Source organism: Lissotriton vulgaris, chromosome 8, assembly GCF_964263255.1.
Source record: "Lissotriton vulgaris chromosome 8, aLisVul1.2, whole genome shotgun sequence".
Classification (NCBI taxonomy): domain Eukaryota; kingdom Metazoa; phylum Chordata; class Amphibia; order Caudata; family Salamandridae; genus Lissotriton; species Lissotriton vulgaris.
The window spans coordinates 1242013760-1242034437 of record NC_141696.1 but is presented as its reverse complement, the minus strand read 5'-3'; the positions used below and the strand labels follow the sequence as shown (position 1 = coordinate 1242034437).

Here is a 20678-nt window from a genome sequence, read left to right as displayed (position 1 = left end):
CTGCATCACCAAAGCCGTACTTGGCACAACAACAGCCTCATAAATCAACACAACAGCACTACTGAACAGCAACAAAGTATGCTTTTATACCTGTTATTGTAGGTGCCACGTTGAAACATGTAGTGATGTCATACAACTATTGTATAGTTAGTGTTTTGTTTGTGTGCTTTGCGAAATGTAGCTGCAACTGCTATTGTTATGTATGATGTAGTGGTACATTTTAAAAAAATTCCTAAAAATATACCCACCCCAAACGAAAATGGATTGTTCATTATAAACTTAAATCTTCCTCTGACTTTTCTTTAACAATTTTAGTAATTTTCCCATTACAAAAGATAACTTCACATATTTGAGGCAAATAATGAATTAGTGCTTCACCAATGTCATCCACCTCTTCGTCCAACATAAACCTCTGTATAAGTGTTTGATTTTGTACGTCCATTGATTGGTAAATATCGGTGTTGGTTATTTTCGTTGTTATAGTGCTCCAATCTTCGTTTGTGCTTTCCACTCCATATATTTCCACGTCAATTGTTTCTTGTGGTGGCGTTGTTACCTGTTGTAGTAAATAAAGACATAGTTATTTTTTTCCCCCTAAAGGTTACAGTGTGTGTCAAAGAGAGTGTTGTAGAGAGAGGCTGTTGTAGAGAGAGGCTGTTGTAGAGAGAGAGGCTGTTGTAGAGAGAGAGGCTGTTGTAGAGAGAGAGGCTGTTGTAGAGCGAGAGTGTTGTAGAGCGAGAGTGTTGTAGAGAGAGGCTGTTGTAGAGAGAGGTTGTTGTAGAGAGAGGCTGTTGTAGAGAGAGAGGCTGTTGTAGAGAGAGAGTGTTGTAGAGAGAGAGTGTTGTAGAGAGCGTGTTGTAGAGAGAGAGTGTTGTAGAGAGAGAGTGTTGTAGAGAGAGAGTGTTGTAGAGAGAGAGTGTTGTAAAGAGAGAGTGTTGTAGAGAGAGAGTCTTGTAGAGAGAGAGTCTTGTAGAGAGAGAGTGTTGTAGAGAGAGAGTGTTGTAGAGAGAGAGTGTTGTAGAGAGAGAGTGTTGTAGAGAGTGTTGTAGAGAGAGTGTTGTAGAGAGAGAGTGTTGTAGAGAGAGAGTGTTGTAGAGAGAGAGTCTTGTAGAGAGAGAGTCTTGTAGAGAGAGAGTGTTGTAGAGAGAGTGTGTTGTAGAGAGAGAGTGTTGTAGATAGAGAGTGTTGTAGAGAGAGTGTTGTAGAGAGAGAGTGTTGTAGAGAGAGAGTCTTGTATAGAGAGAGTCTTGTAGAGAGATAGTGTGTGCGAGAGAGTGTTGTAGAGAGATAGTGTGTGGGAGAGACATAGTGTGTTGGATAGTTAAAGAGTGTGTTCTTGAAAGAGAGAGAGTGTGTGTGTGTGGAAGTGATAGAGTAAGGGGTGCGTGGGAGAGCGTGTGTTCCTTACTTTTAATTTGCTGTGCCTTGTTGTGTTCAATATTTTCTGTCCATTAAATTCATGCACTGTCACATGAGTTAACATCACATATTCTCCAATGTTTATTGAGAATAGAGTAGCTTCCCTCCATAATGTGACTTTGATGTCATCAGTGGAATCTTTTAAGGTAATACATTTTATCGCTGTATTTTGTCCATTGATGAGCACAGGTTTACTTTCCTCTTCCTACAAAAAAATACTTGTTTTTAAATTTCAAAAGCACTGAAGTCAGACTTAATAATTGGTCAAGCATTGAAGACATAGTAATTAAGGGATATTGCTCTTTTCAAAATAACAGCGTTTTTCCCAAGCATGTTAAAAAAAGATGAACTTTGATGTCTGAGTACGGCGCTCATCTTTAAACACATAACAAATTAACCTTTATAAATGCTGTGTAGATTTTTCACACCTATTTACACACAGTGTTAATTGTTAATATTTGGCTGCTGTACAGATCCTTTATGATTGATAGAAAGCCTCAAAAACATAACAGCATATCTAATGTGTTACAGAGACCACACACCCAACTGCACCCACTCAAAAATAAATAACATCTAAGCACCAAATAGTACACACACACACACACACACACACACACAAGCATACTGACAAAGCCAAAATAAATATTGACAATGCCACAGACAACACCACACACACTAACTGACAACATAAGCAGAGAGACACACAGTACAAAACACCTCTACTTACTTCTGAAATGGTCCCACACACTGTCATAAGACTTCTCACAGTTGCACGCTTTATTTCTTTAATTGGAGAAGCAGATGGTGCAGGAGGCTGCAAAATGTTTTCAGCTTCTTGAATTAGCGATTGAGTTAGAGGCATTGCAGGAAATTTTGTAACTTTGCTTTGCTTTGTAATAAGAATTGTGTTGTTTTTAATTATAAAATTGCGTATTAGTAGCCCGCAGTTGTGTTTATTTTTTTTTTAGTGTATCTTATATAGCGCACGGCTACCCCCAACGGGGTGTCCCGGCGCTTGCATTGGGAACCCGTCCTGGCTTTTCCCTGTGAGATAACCCGTACTGGGCATCCCCAAGGTGAAAGCCAGGCATCCCGCCGCGGGGGGCGTAGTGGAGATTAAGCATGGGCGGAAAATCCGTTACGCTCGCGGATTTTGGGTAAATTCGCAATCCGCGAGATTCGCGAATTTCCCGCAAAATCCGCAAATCCGCGAGCAGCGGATTTTATGGCTTGCTCGCACTGTTCGCGTGAGTTCGCGGCTTCCCAGTTCAACTTCGCGCCCCGCGAATAAGCGCTAAATTGCAGAAATACGATCTTAGCAAAACTGAAACTACTTACCAGGTTCAAAAGTTCAAGCTAATCATTAGTAGCCATTTCCTGTAGTGCTTCCTGAGGGGCCCCTCCAGAGTTCAGTTGCCTTCTTGCAACTATTATGTGACCCTGCTCTGACCCTCAGAATAGTTACACAAAGGTCCTGAATTACAGCTAAGGCAGACAAGCAGGAGCCAGGCTGGAAGTTCAAATCCAGTGACACATTAATCAGCCCCTAATTCATTATTGTCAGTTGGGGCAGGGCAGGTGTTGTAACTAATTTTGCAACAATGAAAGATCACTAATCAGGAAGCACTAAGGAAGCAGGTGCCAGCTAAAAAAATATTCTGTGACACATTAATCAGCCCCAAATTAATTCAGGTCACTTGAGGCAGGGAAGGTGTGCTTTGCTTTGCCACAATAATGTACACTGGACAACCAGAGGGTGCTGTGATGAAACCGAGGGTGGCATGGGTGGGCCAGAGGGTGGCATGAGTAGTCAGAGAGTGGCAGTGATGAAGAAGAGTGTCCCAAACAGGCTGTACACGTAGAAACAACAAGTTCGCAAAACTTGCGACCCAACAGGTAAGTTCGCGTTTGCGAAATTGTACAAAACCCTCGCGAACTGGCAGAAACCCGCTCGAACACCAAAAAAAAAAATCAGCAAATTCGCGAGAATTCGCGGATTGCGAGTTCGCAAATCCGCAAAATTCGCGAACTCGAGATTCGCTAAATTCGCCCATGCTTAGTGGAGATTAAGCAAGCTATTGCCCAGAGTTGCAGAGTGTGAACCCGTGATTCGAGTAGGCACCGAAATGAGAATTATCGAGTCCGTGGACTCTTGGGCTCAGACCCTGCCGCGTCGGGAATTGAACCCTGGTCCCGGGTCTGACCTCAGCTTCCGGGTATGCCTCCTCTAACCATTGAGCCACACTTCTCCACCTTTGTGTCTGCTGATATAAACTTTCTTGGTAGCACGTTGCTTTAATTGTTCCAGTTTTATCAGCTAGAGCCAAATGAAATAGAACTTTATTTTCTTGTTTGGCGTTCTTGTAATTTGTTTTACTTGAGCACTTGATCACATTAACTCTGATGGGTTTTTCATAAGGTTTGTTGTCATTGGTGGTAATGTTAGCGATTTCTTCAATAGTCAACATCTGAAATAGAAATATATTTTACAAACAATGTTAAATACAAATCCATAGTGCTTTATGATCACTGTAATAGCATTCTAATGTACCATAATTTTGAAGTATGTAATTGGTATATATATGATCTAAGATAGATTGGTAGTCTGTTGTGTAAGTGTCTATAAGTTGTGTACATTGCAACTTTGTCTCAAAGAACCCAATTAGTTTGTTAGTTTGTGAATTGCTTTGAGAGACATCCACATTGAAATCTCCCATAATGATGAATTTGTGTTCTGGGTAAAAATTAGTGATAATGGTAATAAATTCCAAAAGATCAGTAATAAGTTTATGTGGTGGTTTGTAGACTATAATAATAAGGTAATCTGTGCAATTAATCTGTAATGTAAAATGTAAAATGTCTATCCCTTGGTGTGTTTCATAAATAGGTAATATACAAAGATCTTTCTTGTAGTACAGTATCATCCCATGGTTAGTGTTGTATGTATGAAATTTATCAAATATAATATGATCATATTGTTCTACATTAAAATCATTTCCAGTTGACTTCCTTGTCGTGTTGATCTCAGTTAAGCAAATAATGTCTGCTTTCATCGTGTTACTATCAGCTATCATTGATGTGAAATGCTTCTGAAGTGATCATATATTGTGTGTTATAATATTGAAATGCGCCGTGTATGTATCCAATTGTGGGATAGTTATTTCAAGTTGCATTTCGGTCCTTAATCTTTCCATTTCCTCATTAACTTTTGGGTGTATTATAATTTTAGTTTCATCAAAATTTTGAACAAATACGTTCTGTATACATTTAGCTCTGCTTATAGCAACATAATGTAAATGATGAATTTTGCTGTTATTAAAGTGTATATAAAGTGGTTCTATAGTGTCCCCTTGTGTGCGATGTATAGTACGTGCTGATGCTTGTCGTAAAGGAAATTGTTTGCGAATAACAGTAATACATTTCTTAGTGTATTGGAAATGTCTAGCTATAGCATGTATTGGTGTCCATGACTTTTCTATTTGTGCATGATATAAATGCTTATATTCTTGCCTTGCTTTTTGCCCCACACTAATATTGTCAAATGATACCCAAACAATAAATGGTGTATTGTTAATAACGTCAACTACACTACGTACAATGTGGGGGACCCAAGGGCAATTTTAACAACCAGCTCTGAATACAAGCCCAACAGACATATATCACAGAAAAGTATCAGAGGGTCAAGAGTTCAACAGGCAACTATTCAGGACAGAGAGGGTGAAAGTGAAATGCTACCTCTAGCCATATGACTGAAAAAATAACGGTAGTAAAAAGGCCAGGTCAAGTTGGTGTCTGGTCTCTGGCACCCATCAGTCACCACTCGGAACCGCCCTTCATCATTTGGGGCTCCGAGGACCAACACTGTACATGATCTTGTTCTCTAACAGAAAGAGATCGGCCTTCCTGTTAGTCAGTGTATGTTGGTATTAGAGTGTTGGTGATGTAGCCAATGGGGTAAAAAAAAACGTGCAGTGCAAGGGAAACCCAAGGAAATGGAAAAAGTGAATAAAATTGGTTGAGGGAGCAAAAGAAAATTTTAATAGGGTATAACTCCCAGCACCAATGTTAAAAATAGCCAAGACAGGGAAACTTTATAAACTGTCTAGTTTTTTGCTAATGCCAAAATCTGCATTTTTCGCCGATATTTGTTTACTTGCAAAACCAACAACATCTAGGAAGCGCGCCATTGGCTAATCCCCCTGTGGGCCTAACCAATCACAACATCGGTAACACATTCAATGGGTGACGCGCATGTTTAGTGCGTCACGTGACTTTTGTGCCCAATGAGTAGGAGGATGATAAAACAGGAGGACAACGAACCGCCGGTACCTCCCCAGATGGCACAGATGCCGCGCTGGAGTACCGACGGTTAGGTGAGTGTTGTCATCGCCTGATGCCCCCGTTTTTAATACCCGTTTTTAACACCTCTATGGTTTAAGCACGTTAGCACCTGCGAAGAGCGAATTGGTCAGTCTCTCCTGCACTGTTAGTCTACCGCTATCATTTAAACTAAGATACAAGTGCATTTGATACATTCTTGAGCGTTCATCCAGGCATTGTAAGACTACAGGAGCATTACTTAGTTGCTTAGATACCAAACATGCGCTCCTGCACTATTAGTTTACCGCTATCATTTAAACTAAAATACGAGTGCATCTGATAAATCCTTGAGCGTTCATCCAGGCATTATAAGACTACGGGAGCATTACTTTGGTGGTTAGTTACCAATATGCGCTCTTCACATCAGAGTCAGTTGGTCTACACTGACAATAGCCGATATATGATTATGAACTCCTGATTTGGAGCGGTTAGAACATTCTTAACTGCACTGCTAGTTTACCGCTCTAATTTAAAATAAAAATATGAGTGCATTTGAAAGATTCTAGAGCGTCTATCTAGGCATTGTGAGACTACGGGGGCATTACCCAGGTGCTTAGATACCAATGTGCGCTCTTCACATCAGTATGACAACAGCTGGTCTACACTGACAACAGCTAGTTTATGGTTATGAATCCCTGATTTGGAGCGGTTAGAACATTCTAAGAACCGCCCCTCATGCTGTGCTAAATTTTACATCATGCTCATCCAGTTAAGATAGACCTGTGTTTAGCACTTTTGCGGTGAGTAATTCAGTTATTTGGATTTATTCACCCTTACAGAGCGGTGCTTCACCAATATCCTGAGCCGCAGCCAGGTGGGGTGAGGTCTCTACTTCTCAAAAACCAGGTAAGAAGTAGTGTGAGAAACTTGTAAGGTTTCAATTTCTAAAAACGCTATTAACACTAGTACAAACAGTGTGGTTATCCATAGTCTTTAGATATGGATCTCACCAAAGTTGATAACTACAACAGGTGTAACAGAAGGCATTTTTGGAACGGACGGTGAGTGATTTGCTTACGCCATGCTTTTATATTTCAGTCCACTGCAGGCTGTGTGAGAAGACTTGGAACAAGCACACCTAGGATGTCCAGGTGACATTTACATATTGTTGTCGTTCCAGTACTCTTTTTCTCCTAATTTATGACACTTCTATCACTTGTTTGGGGTTTTTTTTCTGTTTGCAGTAGCGATATACATAGGTCCTGAAGAAAGCAAGGGTATTGGCCCTAATTGCTGAAACATGTCGACCACGTTCCACCACTAGACAGTTTATAAAGTTTCCCTGTCTTGGCTATTTTTAACATTGGTGCTGGGAGTTATACCCTATTAAAATTTTCTTTTGTTCCCTAAACCAATTTTATTCACTTTTTCCATTTCCTTGGTTTTCCCTTGCACTGCACGGTTTTTTTACCCCATTGGCTACATCACCAACACTCTAATACCAACATACACTGACTAACAGGAAGGCCGATCTCTTTCTGTTAGAGAACAAGATCATGTACAATGTTGGTCCTCGGAGCCCCAAATGATGAAGGGCGGTTCCGAGTGGTGACTGATGGGTGCCAGAGACCAGACACCAACTTGACCTGGCCTTTTTACTACCGTTATTTTTTCAGTCATATGGCTAGAGGTAGCATTTCACTTTCACCCTCTCTGTCCTGAATAGTTGCCTGTTGAACTCTTGACCCTCTGATACTTTTCTGTGATATATGTCTGTTGGGCGTGTATTCAGAGCTGGTCGTTAAAATTGCCCTTGGGTCCCCCACATTGTATGTAGTGTAGTTGTATATGAGCAGTCGCTGGACTGCGGACCCCCTTTTTTGGTGTTCTGATCTTGAATAGACTACACCTTATCCACCCGTATTTGGGTGGATCTTCTTGCTTTGTAGAGTGCTTACACACGGTCTTTTTGCTGAGCATATTTTCTTCTAGCAGCAATGGCAGAGAATCATGGCCTGTCATTTGATGATGCAGACTTACAGTTGGCATTAGCCGACTTCCCAGACTTACTAGATGTCACACCAGTAACTGTTGTGACCAGTGAAGAGGAATGGGGCAAGCTCCTGGGCCTTAAAAAATCCATGACGAGAACAGCCTTACATGGGACCATCATGGCCCAATATCTACGTAATGATTGTGCCCCTACTGGGCTTATAGTTACCAACGCCCCCAGGCTATTTTTAAAAGACAAAGAGTTTCTAAAAAGTTGGGCAATGATCGCTTGGCGCTGCACAAGGGATTGGCTAATTCTGATTATTAAGACTTCCAAATTGGCAGCTGATGCCATTTTGGTTGTAATCCAGATCAATGAATCTAAGATTAAGGCTACCCTCTCTGACAAAATCTTCCGTAAGAAGAAAGAGGAGTCTGACAAAAGTAATAGCGATTATAAAGATCACATTCTTTTCACCAAAATGGAGAAATTCAAGAAGGACCTTGAAAAATTCAAACTTGAACGGGTGTATCCCTACACCAGTGAGTACTATGCTCCGCCCGTTTTCAATTCTAATAATAATCGCAAAACCAGTTCCAACTATGGTACTTCTGATTCAGACGGTAACACCTCAGGTAGTGACTCTAGCAGTGAAAATCAGTCCAGACCATACAGGGGCCGAGGCAAGAGAAACTTTAATCAGTATTGGCAGGGGAACCAACATAATCAGGGACCACAACAGTGGTGGCCACCCAACCCCTGGCAATATGGGGGTCCCGGTTTCCCTCCTAATCAACAGAATCCGTTCCAACCTCCCATGGGCCCCTTTTTATCCAACTTCCCGCCTGCTTTCCCTGCACAATTCAATGGACAGCCTTTTTTAGGGTATGGCCACGGCAGGTCACGGGGCAGGAGGAGAGGCCAAACTCCAGCTCAAACACCAGCACAACCCCAAGTACAGTTCAACTCACCACCAACGACGAGCTCGACTCGGAACCTACGGAGCACCACGGCCAAGAACAAAGAACAAACCCCCACGGAGACAGCATCGTGATCAATCTGAGCAGTCGTACTCTCACTCAGATTGAACAAGCGGCCCTCAATAGAGGCTTGGATTTTGTTCCCACTTATCGGAATGAACATTTTGAAACCCGATTAGAACTGGCCAAGTTCATCAGGAAGGTGCGACTGCACTTCTTCTTCATTGATAAGGAGAAATCAGACCAAGAGGAAGCTATGACCAACACAGGACTCAGACCAAAATCGACCTTTAATCCGCCAACTCACCTCATGCCAGCTAATGTGTTGGCTTTTGAACAGGCAATTGGAAGGGACATCGATGAGCTGTTTAAACATGATATGAAGCCATTTTACAATCTTCCTAAAGCAGAGCACCAGGCCCTCAAATCATTATCAGCTGACAAGACCATAACCATCAAACCCGCCCATAAAGGCGGGGCCATTGTCATCCTTGACACTGAGACGTACAGAGCCGAATGCCTCAGGCAACTCAGCGATGTAAGATCCTATCGCCTACTAGATCAGGATCCAACAGCGGACCTACAAAGAACTATTCGTAACATGACGGAAGAGGCACTTAATGAAGGATGGGTTACTGAGTCAGAGGCCAGATTCCTCAACACTGAACATCCAGTGATCCCATACTTTTACATCTTACCCAAGGTGCACAAAGAGAAACGTCCGCCACCGGGTAGACCGATCATCTCGGGCATTGGGTCGCTCCTAGAACCCCTGTCGACTTTTGTTGACCACTTTTTACGCCCGATGGTCCTAAAAATGCCAACCTACCTTAAAGATACCACCGACGTCTTACGTCTACTACCAGATCTGGACTTTGACATCACATCTGACCTTTTGGTCTCGTTTGATGTAGAGGCTTTATACACCTCCATACCCCAGGACGAAACCCTGGAAGTCATCCATTCTCTGCTTGACACTACCGAGAGGGATACCATCACCCCGGTACATTTCATCATGGCCTGTGCTACTCTGGCCATGAAGAAAAACTTTTTCAAGTTCGAAGAGAACATATACCTACAAGTGTCTGGAACCAGCATGGGGAGCGTTTATGCCCCCAGCTTGGCTAACCTCTACGTACACTACTTCGAACAACGGTTTGTCTTGGATGAGTCAAATCCATACTTTGAGCAGATAAGAACCTGGAAACGCTATATCGACGATATATTGGTGGTATGGCGGGGCTCCAGAGAAAGTTGCCAGGATTTCCTGGGATGGTTGAACAGCCGAAATCCTTTTCTACGTTTCACCATAGAGATTGGCGACAACAGTCTGGCCTTTCTTGATCTGATGATCAAAGCAACCACTACGGGACTGCAGTCCGAACTTTACAGAAAACCCATGTCCAGAAACTCCCTGTTGTTATACGACAGCTATCATCCTAAGTCCCTACGGGACAATCTGCCTTTTGGGCAATTTCTACGTGTACAAAGAAACTGTTCCACAGACACGGCCTTCAAGACACATTCCACTGCACTCAAAAACCAGCTGGTCAAAAGAAAATATCCTCCTCGTCTGGTGCATCGAGCCTTGAAGCGAGCGAGTAATAATAACCGAACAGCACTACTGGAGCCTAAAATCCCGAAAGCACCTCTAGAAAGGTTGACTTTTGTACATACTTTCGGTACATTGTCTCACAATATTAAGAAAGCTGTGAAGAAACGGTGGTCCATTTTAAATTCAGGACCCCACTCTATCCAACAGCCACTGTTCTCCTTCAAGAGAGGACCCAATCTGCGAGACAGAATGGTTCATACCAGACCACGTGATGAGACCCCCAGAGCAATAGGTACCCTTTGGGATTTACCACCAGTGTCCGGCCACCATCCATGTGGCACATGTCAATCATGCGCTCAAACATCTAAAACTACAGAAATCGACATCGGGACTTCTAGACCTTGGAAACAGGTGAAGTTCACTAACTGTAACAGTGACAAACTTATTTATCTAATCACCTGTCCCTGCGGGCTTAGATATGTGGGGATGACCACCCGTAAGATCAAGGTGAGGCTGTCTGAACACAGAAGAACCATCAACTGTAAAAGGCAGGCCACCAAACTCACTACCCACTTCATCACTCTAAATCACTCACCTTCATCATTCATATGGACAGTTTTGGAAAAACCATGAATCCCCTCTCATGTCACCAATGTGAGTGAATTCCTTCACAAGAAAGAACAGAAATGGGTTTTAAAACTTGGCACCGACCGTACAGGGTTAAATGATGACATACCCTGGTCGTCTTTCTGAAATCATCTCACTATTTGCCTGATCATGATATTTGTGATCATTAACTCCTTCACAAAAAACCTTGCTTAGCAGTTAGATCCAGCCCATATCCTTTAACTAATGGAGATCTATTTGCAGGATGAAACCTGAGTCCATTGTAATAGTTAAAACATTCCCCCTTTGCTAATGCCAAAATCGGCATTTTTCGCCGATATTTGTTTACTTGAAAAACCAACAACATCTAGGAAGCGCGCCATTGGCTAATCCCCCTGTGGGCCTAACCAATCACAACATCGGTAACACATTCAATGGGTGACGCGCATGTTTAGTGCGTCACGTGACTTTTGTGCCCAATGAGTAGGAGGATGATAAAACAGGAGGACAACGAACCGCCGGTACCTCCCCAGACAGCACAGATGCCGCGCTGGAGTTACCGACGGTTAGGTGAGTGTTGTCATCGCCTGATGCCCCCGTTTTTAATACCCGTTTTTAACACCTCTATGGTTTAAGCACGTTAGCACTCGCGAAGAGCGAATTGGTCAGTCTCTCCTGCACTGTTAGTCTACCGCTATCATTTAAACTAAGATACGAGTGCATTTGATAAATTCTTGAGCGTTCATCCAGGCATTGTAAGACTACGGGAGCATTACTTAGTTGCTTAGATACCAAACATGCGCTCCTGCACTATTAGTTTACCGCTATAATTTAAACTAAAATACGAGTGCATCTGATAAATCCTTGAGCGTTCATCCAGGCATTATAAGACTACGGGAGCATTACTTTGGTGGTTAGTTACCAATATGCGCTCTTCACATCAGAGTCAGTTGGTCTACACTGACAATAGCCGATATATGATTATGAACTCCTGATTTGGAGCGGTTAGAACATTCTTAACTGCACTGCTAGTTTACCGCTCTCCTTTAAAATAAAAATATGAGTGCATCTGAAAGATTCTAGAGCGTCTATCTAGGCATTGTGAGACTACGGGGGCATTACCCAGGTGCTTAGATACCAATGTGCGCTCTTCACATCAGTATGACAACAGCTGGTCTACACTGACAACAGCTAGTTTATGGTTATGAATCCCTGATTTGGAGCGGTTAGAACATTCTAAGAACCGCCCCTCATGCTGTGCTAAATTTTACATCATGCTCATCCAGTTAAGATAGACCTGTGTTTAGCACTTTTGCGGTGAGTAATTCAGTTATTTGGATTTATTCACCCTTACAGAGCAGTGCTTCACCAATATCCTGAGCCGCAGCCAGGTGGGGTGAGGTCTCTACTTCTCAAAAACCAGGAAAGAAGTAGTGTGAGAAACTTGTAAGGTTTCAATTTCTAAAAACGCTATTACACTAGTACAAACAGTGTGGTTATCCATAGTCTTTAGATATGGATCTCACCAAAGTTGATAACTACAACAGGTGTAACAGAAGGCATTTTTGGAACGGACGGTGAGTGATTTGCTTACGCCATGCTTTTATATTTCAGTCCACTGCAGACTGTGTGAGAAGACTTGGAACAAGCACACCTAGGATGTCCAGGTGACATTTACATATTGTTGTCGTTCCAGTACTCTTTTTCTCCTAATTTATGACACTTCTATCACTTGTTTGGGGTTTTTTTTCTGTTTGCAGTAGCGATATACATAGGTCCTGAAGAAAGCAAGGCTATTGGCCCTAATTGCTGAAACATGTCGACCACGTTCCACCACTAGACAGTTTATAAAGTTTCCCTGTCTTGGCTATTTTTAACATTGGTGCTGGGAGTTATACCCTATTAAAATTTTCTTTTGCTGCCTAAACCAATTTTATTCACTTTTTCCATTTCCTTGGTTTTCCCTTGCACTGCACGGTTTTTTTACCCCATTGGCTACATCACCAACACTCTAATACCAACATACACTGACTAACAGGAAGGCCGATCTCTTTCTGTTAGAGAACAAGATCATGTACAGTGTTGGTCCTCGGAGCCCCAAATGATGAAGGGCGGTTCCGAGTGGTGACTGATGGGTGCCAGAGACCAGACACCAACTTGACCTGGCCTTTTTACTACCGTTATTTTTTCAGTCATATGGCTAGAGGTAGCATTTCACTTTCACCCTCTCTGTCCTGAATAGTTGCCTGTTGAACTCTTGACCCTCTGATACTTTTCTGTGATATATGCCTGTGGGGCGTGTATTCAGAGCTGGTCGTTGAAATTGCCCTTGGGTCCCCCACATTGTATGTAGTGTAGTTGTATATGAGCAGTCGCTGGACTGCGGACCCCCTTTTTTGGTGTTCTGATCTTGAATAGACTACACCTTATCCTCCCGTATTTGGGTGGATCTTCTTGCTTTGTAGAGTGCTTACACACGGTCTTTTTGCTGAGCATATTTTCTTCTAGCAGCAATGGCAGAGAATCATGGCCTGTCATTTGATGATGCAGACTTACAGTTGGCATTAGCCGACTTCCCAGACTTACTAGATGTCACACCTGTAACTGTTGTGACCAGTGAAGAGGAATGGGACAAGCTCCTGGGCCTTAAAAAATCCATGACGAGAACAGCCTTACATGGGACCATCATGGCCCAATATCTACGTAATGATTGTGCCCTTACTGGGCTTATAGTTACCAACGCCCCCAGGCTATTTTTAAAAGACAAAGAGTTTCTAAAAAGTTGGGCAATGATCGCTTGGCGCTGCACAAGGGATTGGCTAATTCTGATTATTAAGACTTCCAAATTGGCAGCTGATGCCATTTTGGTTGAAATCCAGATCAATGAATCTAAGATTAAGGCTACCCTCTCTGACAAAATCTTCCGTAAGAAGAAAGAGGAGTCTGACAAAAGTAATAGCGATTATAAAGATCACATTCTTTTCACCAAAATGGAGAAATTCAAGAAGGACCTTGAAAAATTCAAACTTGAACGGGTGTATCCCTACACCAGTGAGTCCTATGCTCCGCCCGTTTTCAATTCTAATAATAATCGCAAAACCAGTTCCAACTATGGTACTTCTGATTCAGACGGTAACACCTCGGGTAGTGACTCTAGCAGTGAAAATCAGTCCAGACCATACAGGGGCCGAGGCAAGAGAAACTTTAATCAGTATTGGCGGGGGAACCAATAATCAGGGACCACAACAGTGGTGGCCACCCAACCCCTGGCAATATGGGGGTCCCGGTTTCCCTCCTAATCAACAGAATCCGTTCCTACCTCCCAATGGGCCCCTTTTTATCCAACTTCCCGCCTGCTTTCCCCGCACAATTTAATGGACAGCCTTTTTTAGGGTATGGCCACGGCAGGTCACGGGGCAGGAGGAGAGGCCAAACTCCAGCTCAAACACCAGCACAACCCCAAGTACAGTTCAACTCACCACAAACGACGAGCTCGACTCGGAACCTACGGAGCACCACGGCCAAGAACAAAGAACAAACCCCCACGGAGACAGCATCGTGATCAATCTGAGCAGTCGTACTCTCACTCAGATTGAACAAGCGGCCCTCAATAGAGGCTTGGGTTTTGTTCCCACTTATCGGAATGAACATTTTGAAACCCGATTAGAACTGGCCAAGTTCATCAGGAAGGTGCGACTGCACTTCTTCTTCATTGATAAGGAGAAATCAGACCAAGAGGAAGCTATGACCAACACAGGACTCAGACCAAAATCGACCTTTAATCCGCCAACTCACCTCATGCCAGCTAATGTGTTGGCTTTTGAACAGGCAATTGAAAGGGACATCGATGAGCTGTTTAAACATGATATGAAGCCATTTTACAATCTTCCTAAAGCAGAGCACCAGGCCCTCAAATCATTATCAGCTGACAAGACCATAACCATCAAACCCGCCCATAAAGGCGGGGCCATTGTCATCCTTGACACTGAGACGTACAGAGCCGAATGCCTCAGGCAACTCAGCGATGTAAGATCCTATCGCCTACTAGATCAGGATCCAACAGCAGACCTACAAAGAACTATTCTTAACATGACGGAAGAGGCACTTAATGAAGGATGGGTTACTGAGTCAGAGGCCAGATTCCTCAACACCGAACATCCAGTGATCCCATACTTTTACATCTTACCCAAGGTGCACAAAGAGAAACGTCCGCCACCGGGTAGACCGATCATCTCGGGCATTGGGTCGCTCCTAGAACCCCTGTCGACTTTTGTTGACCACTTTTTACGCCCGATGGTCCTAAAAATGCCAACCTACCTTAAAGATACCACCGACGTCTTACGTCTACTACCAGATCTGGACTTTGACATCACATCTGACCTTTTGGTCTCGTTTGATGTAGAGGCTTTATACACCTCCATACCCCAGGACGAAACCCTGGAAGTCATCCATTCTCTGCTTGACACTACCGAGAGGGATACCATCACCCCGGTACATTTCATCATGGCCTGTGCTACTCTGGCCATGAAGAAAAACTTTTTCAAGTTCGAAGAGAACATATACCTACAAGTGTCTGGAACCAGCATGGGGAGCGTTTATGCCCCCAGCTTGGCTAACCTCTACGTACACTACTTCGAACAACGGTTTGTCTTGGATGAGTCAAATCCATACTTTGAGCAGATAAGAACCTGGAAACGATATATCGACGATATATTGGTGGTATGGCGGGGCTCCAGAGAAAGTTGCCAGGATTTCCTGGGATGGTTGAACAGCCGAAATCCTTTTCTACGTTTCACCATAGAGATTGGCGAAAACAGTCTGGCCTTTCTTGATCTGATGATCAAAGCAACCACTACGGGACTGCAGTCCGAACTTTACAGAAAACCCATGTCCAGAAACTCCCTGTTGTTATACGACAGCTATCATCCTAAGTCCCTACGGGACAATCTGCCTTTTGGGCAATTTCTACGTGTACAAAGAAACTGTTCCACAGACACGGCCTTCAAGACACATTCCACTGCACTCAAAAACCAGCTGGTCAAAAGAAAATATCCTCCTCGTCTGGTGCATCGAGCCTTGAAGCGAGCGAGTAATAATAACCGAACAGCACTACTGGAGCCTAAAATCCCGAAAGCACCTCTAGAAAGGTTGACTTTTGTACATACTTTCGGTACATTGTCTCACAATATTAAGAAAGCTGTGAAGAAACGGTGGTCCATTTTAAATTCAGGACCCCACTCTATCCAACAGCCACTGTTCTCCTTCAAGAGAGGACCCAATCTGCGAGACAGAATGGTTCATACCAGACCACGTGATGAGACCCCCAGAGCAATAGGTACCCTTTGGGATTTACCACCAGTGTCCGGCCACCATCCATGTGGCACATGTCAATCATGCGCTCAAACATCTAAAACTACAGAAATCGACATCGGGACTTCTAGACCTTGGAAACAGGTGAAGTTCACTAACTGTAACAGTGACAAACTTATTTATCTAATCACCTGTCCCTGCGGGCTTAGATATGTGGGGATGACCACCCGTAAGATCAAGGTGAGGCTGTCTGAACACAGAAGTACCATCAACTGTAAAAGGCAGGCCACCAAACTCACTACCCACTTCATCACTCTAAATCACTCACCTACATCATTCATATGGACAGTTTTGGAAAAACCATTCATCCCCTCTCATGTCACCAATGTGAGTGAATTCCTTCACAAGAAAGAACAGAAATGGGTTTTAAAACTTGGCACCGACCGTACAGGGTTAAATGATGACATACCCTGGTCGTCTTTCTGAAATCATCTCACTATTTGCCGGATCATGATATTTGTGATCATTAACTCCTTCACAAAAAACCTTGCTTAGCAGTTAGATCCAGCCCATATCCTTTAACTAATGGAGATCTATTTGCAGGATGAAACCTGAGTCCATTGTAATAGTTAAAACATTCCCCCTTTGCTAATGCCAAAATCGGCATTTTTCGCCGATATTTGTTTACTTGCAAAACCAACAACATCTAGGAAGCGCGCCATTGGCTAATCCCCCTGTGGGCCTAACCAATCACAAAATCGGTAACACATTCAATGGGTGACGCGCATGTTTAGTGCGTCACGTGACTTTTGTGCCCAATGAGTAGGAGGATGATAAAACAGGAGGACAACGAACCGCCGGTACCTCCCCAGACGGCACAGATGCCGCACTGGAGTACCGACGGTTAGGTGAGTGTTGTCATCGCCTGATGCCCCAGTTTTTAATACCCGTTTTTAACACCTCTATGGTTTAAGCACGTTAGCACCCGCGAAGAGCGAATTGGTCAGTCTCTCCTGCACTGTTAGTCTACCGCTATCATTTAAACTAAGATACGAGTGCATTTGATACATTCTTGAGCGTTCATCCAGGCATTGTAAGACTACGGGAGCATTACTTAGTTGCTTAGATACCAAACATGCGCTCCTGCACTATTAGTTTACCGCTATAATTTAAACTAAAATACGAGTGCATCTGATAAATCCTTGAGCGTTCATCCAGGCATTATAAGACTACGGGAGCATTACTTTGGTGGTTAGTTACCAATATGCGCTCTTCACATCAGAGTCAGTTGGTCTACACTGACAATAGCCGATATATGATTATGAACTCCTGATTTGGAGCGGTTAGAACATTCTTAACTGCACTGCTAGTTTACCGCTCTCCTTTAAAATAAAAACATGAGTGCATCTGAAAGATTCTAGAGCGTCTATCTAGGCATTGTGAGACTACGGGGGCATTACCCAGGTGCTTAGATACCAATGTGCGCTCTTCACATCAGTATGACAACAGCTGGTCTACACTGACAACAGCTAGTTTATGGTTATGAATCCCTGATTTGGAGCGGTTAGAACATTCTAAGAACCGCCCCTCATGCTGTGCTAAATTTTACATCATGCTCATCCAGTTAAGATAGACCTGTGTTTAGCACTTTTGCGGTGAGTAATTCAGTTATTTGGATTTATTCACCCTTACAGAGCGGTGCTTCACCAATATCCTGAGCCGCAGCCAGGTGGGGTGAGGTCTCTACTTCTCAAAAACCAGGTAAGAAGTAGTCTGAGAAACTTGTAAGGTTTCAATTTCTAAAAACGCTATTACACTAGTACAAACAGTGTGGTTATCCATAGTCTTTAGATATGGATCTCACCAAAGTTGATAACTACAACAGGTGTAACAGAAGGCATTTTCGGAACGGACGGTGAGTGATTTGCTTACGCCATGCTTTTATATTTCAGTCCACTGCAGACTGTGTGAGAAGACTTGGAACAAGCACACCTAGGATGTCCAGGTGACATTTACATATTGTTGTCGTTCCAGTACTCTTTTTCTCCTAATTTATGACACTTCTATCACTTGTTTGGGGTTTTTTTTCTGTTTGCAGTAGCGATATACATAGGTCCTGAAGAAAGCAAGGCTATTGGCCCTAATTGCTGAAACATGTCGACCACGTTCCACCACTAGACAGTTTATAAAGTTTCCCTGTCTTGGCTATTTTTAACATTGGTGCTGGGAGTTATACCCTATTAAAATTTTCTTTTGCTCCCTAAACCAATTTTATTCACTTTTTCCATTTCCTTGGTTTTCCCTTGCACTGCACGTTTTTTTTACCCCATTGGCTACATCACCAACACTATAATACCAACATACACTGACTAACAGGAAGGCCGATCTCTTTCTGTTAGAGAACAAGATCATGTACAGTGTTGGTCCTCGGAGCCCCAAATGATGAAGGGCGGTTCCGAGTGGTGACTGATGGGTGCCAGAGACCAGACACCAGACACCAACTTGACCTGGCCTTTTTACTACCGTTATTTTTTCAGTCATATGGCTAGAGGTAGCATTTCACTTTCACCCGCTCTGTCCTGAATAGTTGCCTGTTGAACTCTTGACCCTCTGATACTTTTCTGTGATATATGTCTGTTGGGCGTGTATTCAGAGCTGGTCGTTAAAATTGCCCTTGGGTCCCCCACATTGTATGTAGTGTAGTTGTATATGAGCAGTCGCTGGACTGCGGACCCCCTTTTTTGGTGTTCTGATCTTGAATAGACTACACCTTATCCACCCGTATTTGGGTGGATCTTCTTGCTTTGTAGAGTGCTTACACACGGTCTTTTTGCTGAGCATATTTTCTTCTAGCAGCAATGGCAGAGAATCATGGCCTGTCATTTGATGATGCAGACTTACAGTTGGCATTAGCCGACTTCCCAGACTTACTAGATGTCACACCTGTAACTGTTGTGACCAGTGAAGAGGAATGGGGCAAGCTCCTGGGCCTTAAAAAATCCACGACGAGAACAGCCTTACATGGGACCATCATGGCCCAATATCTACGTAATGATTGTGCCCCTACTGGGCTTATAGTTACCAACGCCCCCAGGCTATTTTTAAAAGACAAAGAGTTTCTAAAAAGTTGGGCAATGATCGCTTGGCGCTGCACAAGGGATTGGCTAATTCTGATTATTAAGACTTCCAAATTGGCAGCTGATGCCATTTTGGTTGAAATCCAGATCAATGAATCTAAGATTAAGGCTACCCTCTCTGACAAAATCTTCCGTAAGAAGAAAGAGGAGTCTGACAAAAGTAATAGCGATTATAAAGATCACATTCTTTTCACCAAAATGGAGAAATTCAAGAAGGACCTTGAAAAATTCAAACTTGAACGGGTGTATCCCTACACCAGTGAGTCCTATGCTCCGCCCGTTTTCAATTCTAATAATAATCGCAAAACCAGTTCCAACTATGGTACTTCTGATTCAGACGGTAACACCTCGGGTAGTGACTCTAGCAGTGAAAATCAGTCCAGACCATACAGGGGCCGAGGCAAGAGAAACTTTAATCAGTTTTGGCGGGGGAACCAACATAATCAGGGACCACAACAGTGGTGGCCACCCAACCCCTGGCAATATGGGGGTCCCGGTTTCCCTCCTAATCAACAGAATCCGTTCCAACCTCCCATGGGCCCCTTTTTATCCAACTTCCCGCCTGCTTTCCCCGCACAATTTAATGGACAGCCTTTTTTAGGGTATGGCCACGGCAGGTCACGGGGCAGGAGGAGAGGCCAAACTCCAGCTCAAACACCAGCACAACCCCAAGTACAGTTCAACTCACCACCAACGACGAGCTCGACTCGGAACCGACGGAGCACCACGGCCAAGAACAAAGAACAAACCCCCACGGAGACAGCATCGTGATCAATCTGAGCAGTCGTACTCTCACTCAGATTGAACAAGCAGCCCTCAATAGAGGCTTGGGTTTTGTTCCCACTTATCGGAATGAACATTTTGAAACCCGATTAGAACTGGGCAAGTTCATCAGGAAGGTGCGACTGCACTTCTTCTTCATTGATAAGGAGAAATCAGACCAAGAGGAAGCTATGACCAACACAGGACTCAGACCAAAATCGACCTTTAATCCGCCAACTCACCTCATGCCAGCTAATGTGTTGGCTTTTGAACAGGCAATTGGAAGGGACATCGATGAGCTGTTTAAACATGATATGAAGCCATTTTACAATCTTCCTAAAGCAGAGCACCAGGCCCTCAAATCATTATCAGCTGACAAGACCATAACCATCAAACCCGCCCATAAAGGGCGGGTTTGACATAATATGTCTGTTGGGCGTGTATTCAGAGCTGGTCGTTAAAATTGCCCTTGGGCCCCCCACATTGTATGTAGTGTAGTTGTATATGAGCAGTCGCTGGACTGCGGACCCCCTTTTTTGGTGTTCTGATCTTGAATAGACTACACCTTATCCACCCGTATTTGGGTGGATCTTCTT

General features: G+C 43.4%; 1 protein-coding gene across 1 annotated transcript; it reads right to left on the bottom strand.

The window, feature by feature from the left end:
• Positions 1-271: 271 nt before the first annotated feature.
• On the bottom strand, positions 272-2523 carry LOC147698546 (uncharacterized). Its single transcript, XM_086933456.1, has 3 exons — positions 2147-2523; positions 1409-1624; positions 272-556 (listed from the first exon to the last, which is right to left on the bottom strand). Exons 1-3 carry the CDS (start codon positions 2279-2281, stop codon positions 272-274), a joined length of 636 nt encoding a protein of 211 aa, XP_086789582.1. The 5' UTR covers positions 2282-2523.
• Between the last annotated feature and the right edge of the window lie 18155 nt (positions 2524-20678).

Bases quoted from the DNA above. Each gene is read 5' to 3' on its own strand.
- LOC147698546 (XM_086933456.1), bottom strand. From the start codon at position 2,281: ATGCCTCTAACTCAATCGCTAATTCAAGAAGCTGAAAACATTTTGCAG. The intron at 1,625-2,146 runs GTAAGTAGAGGT...ATTTTTTTGTAG, and splicing joins TGTGTGGGACCATTTCAGAA to GAAGAGGAAAGTAAACCTGT. The intron at 557-1,408 runs GTAAGGAACACA...TTACTACAACAG, and splicing joins CAAGGCACAGCAAATTAAAA to GTAACAACGCCACCACAAGA.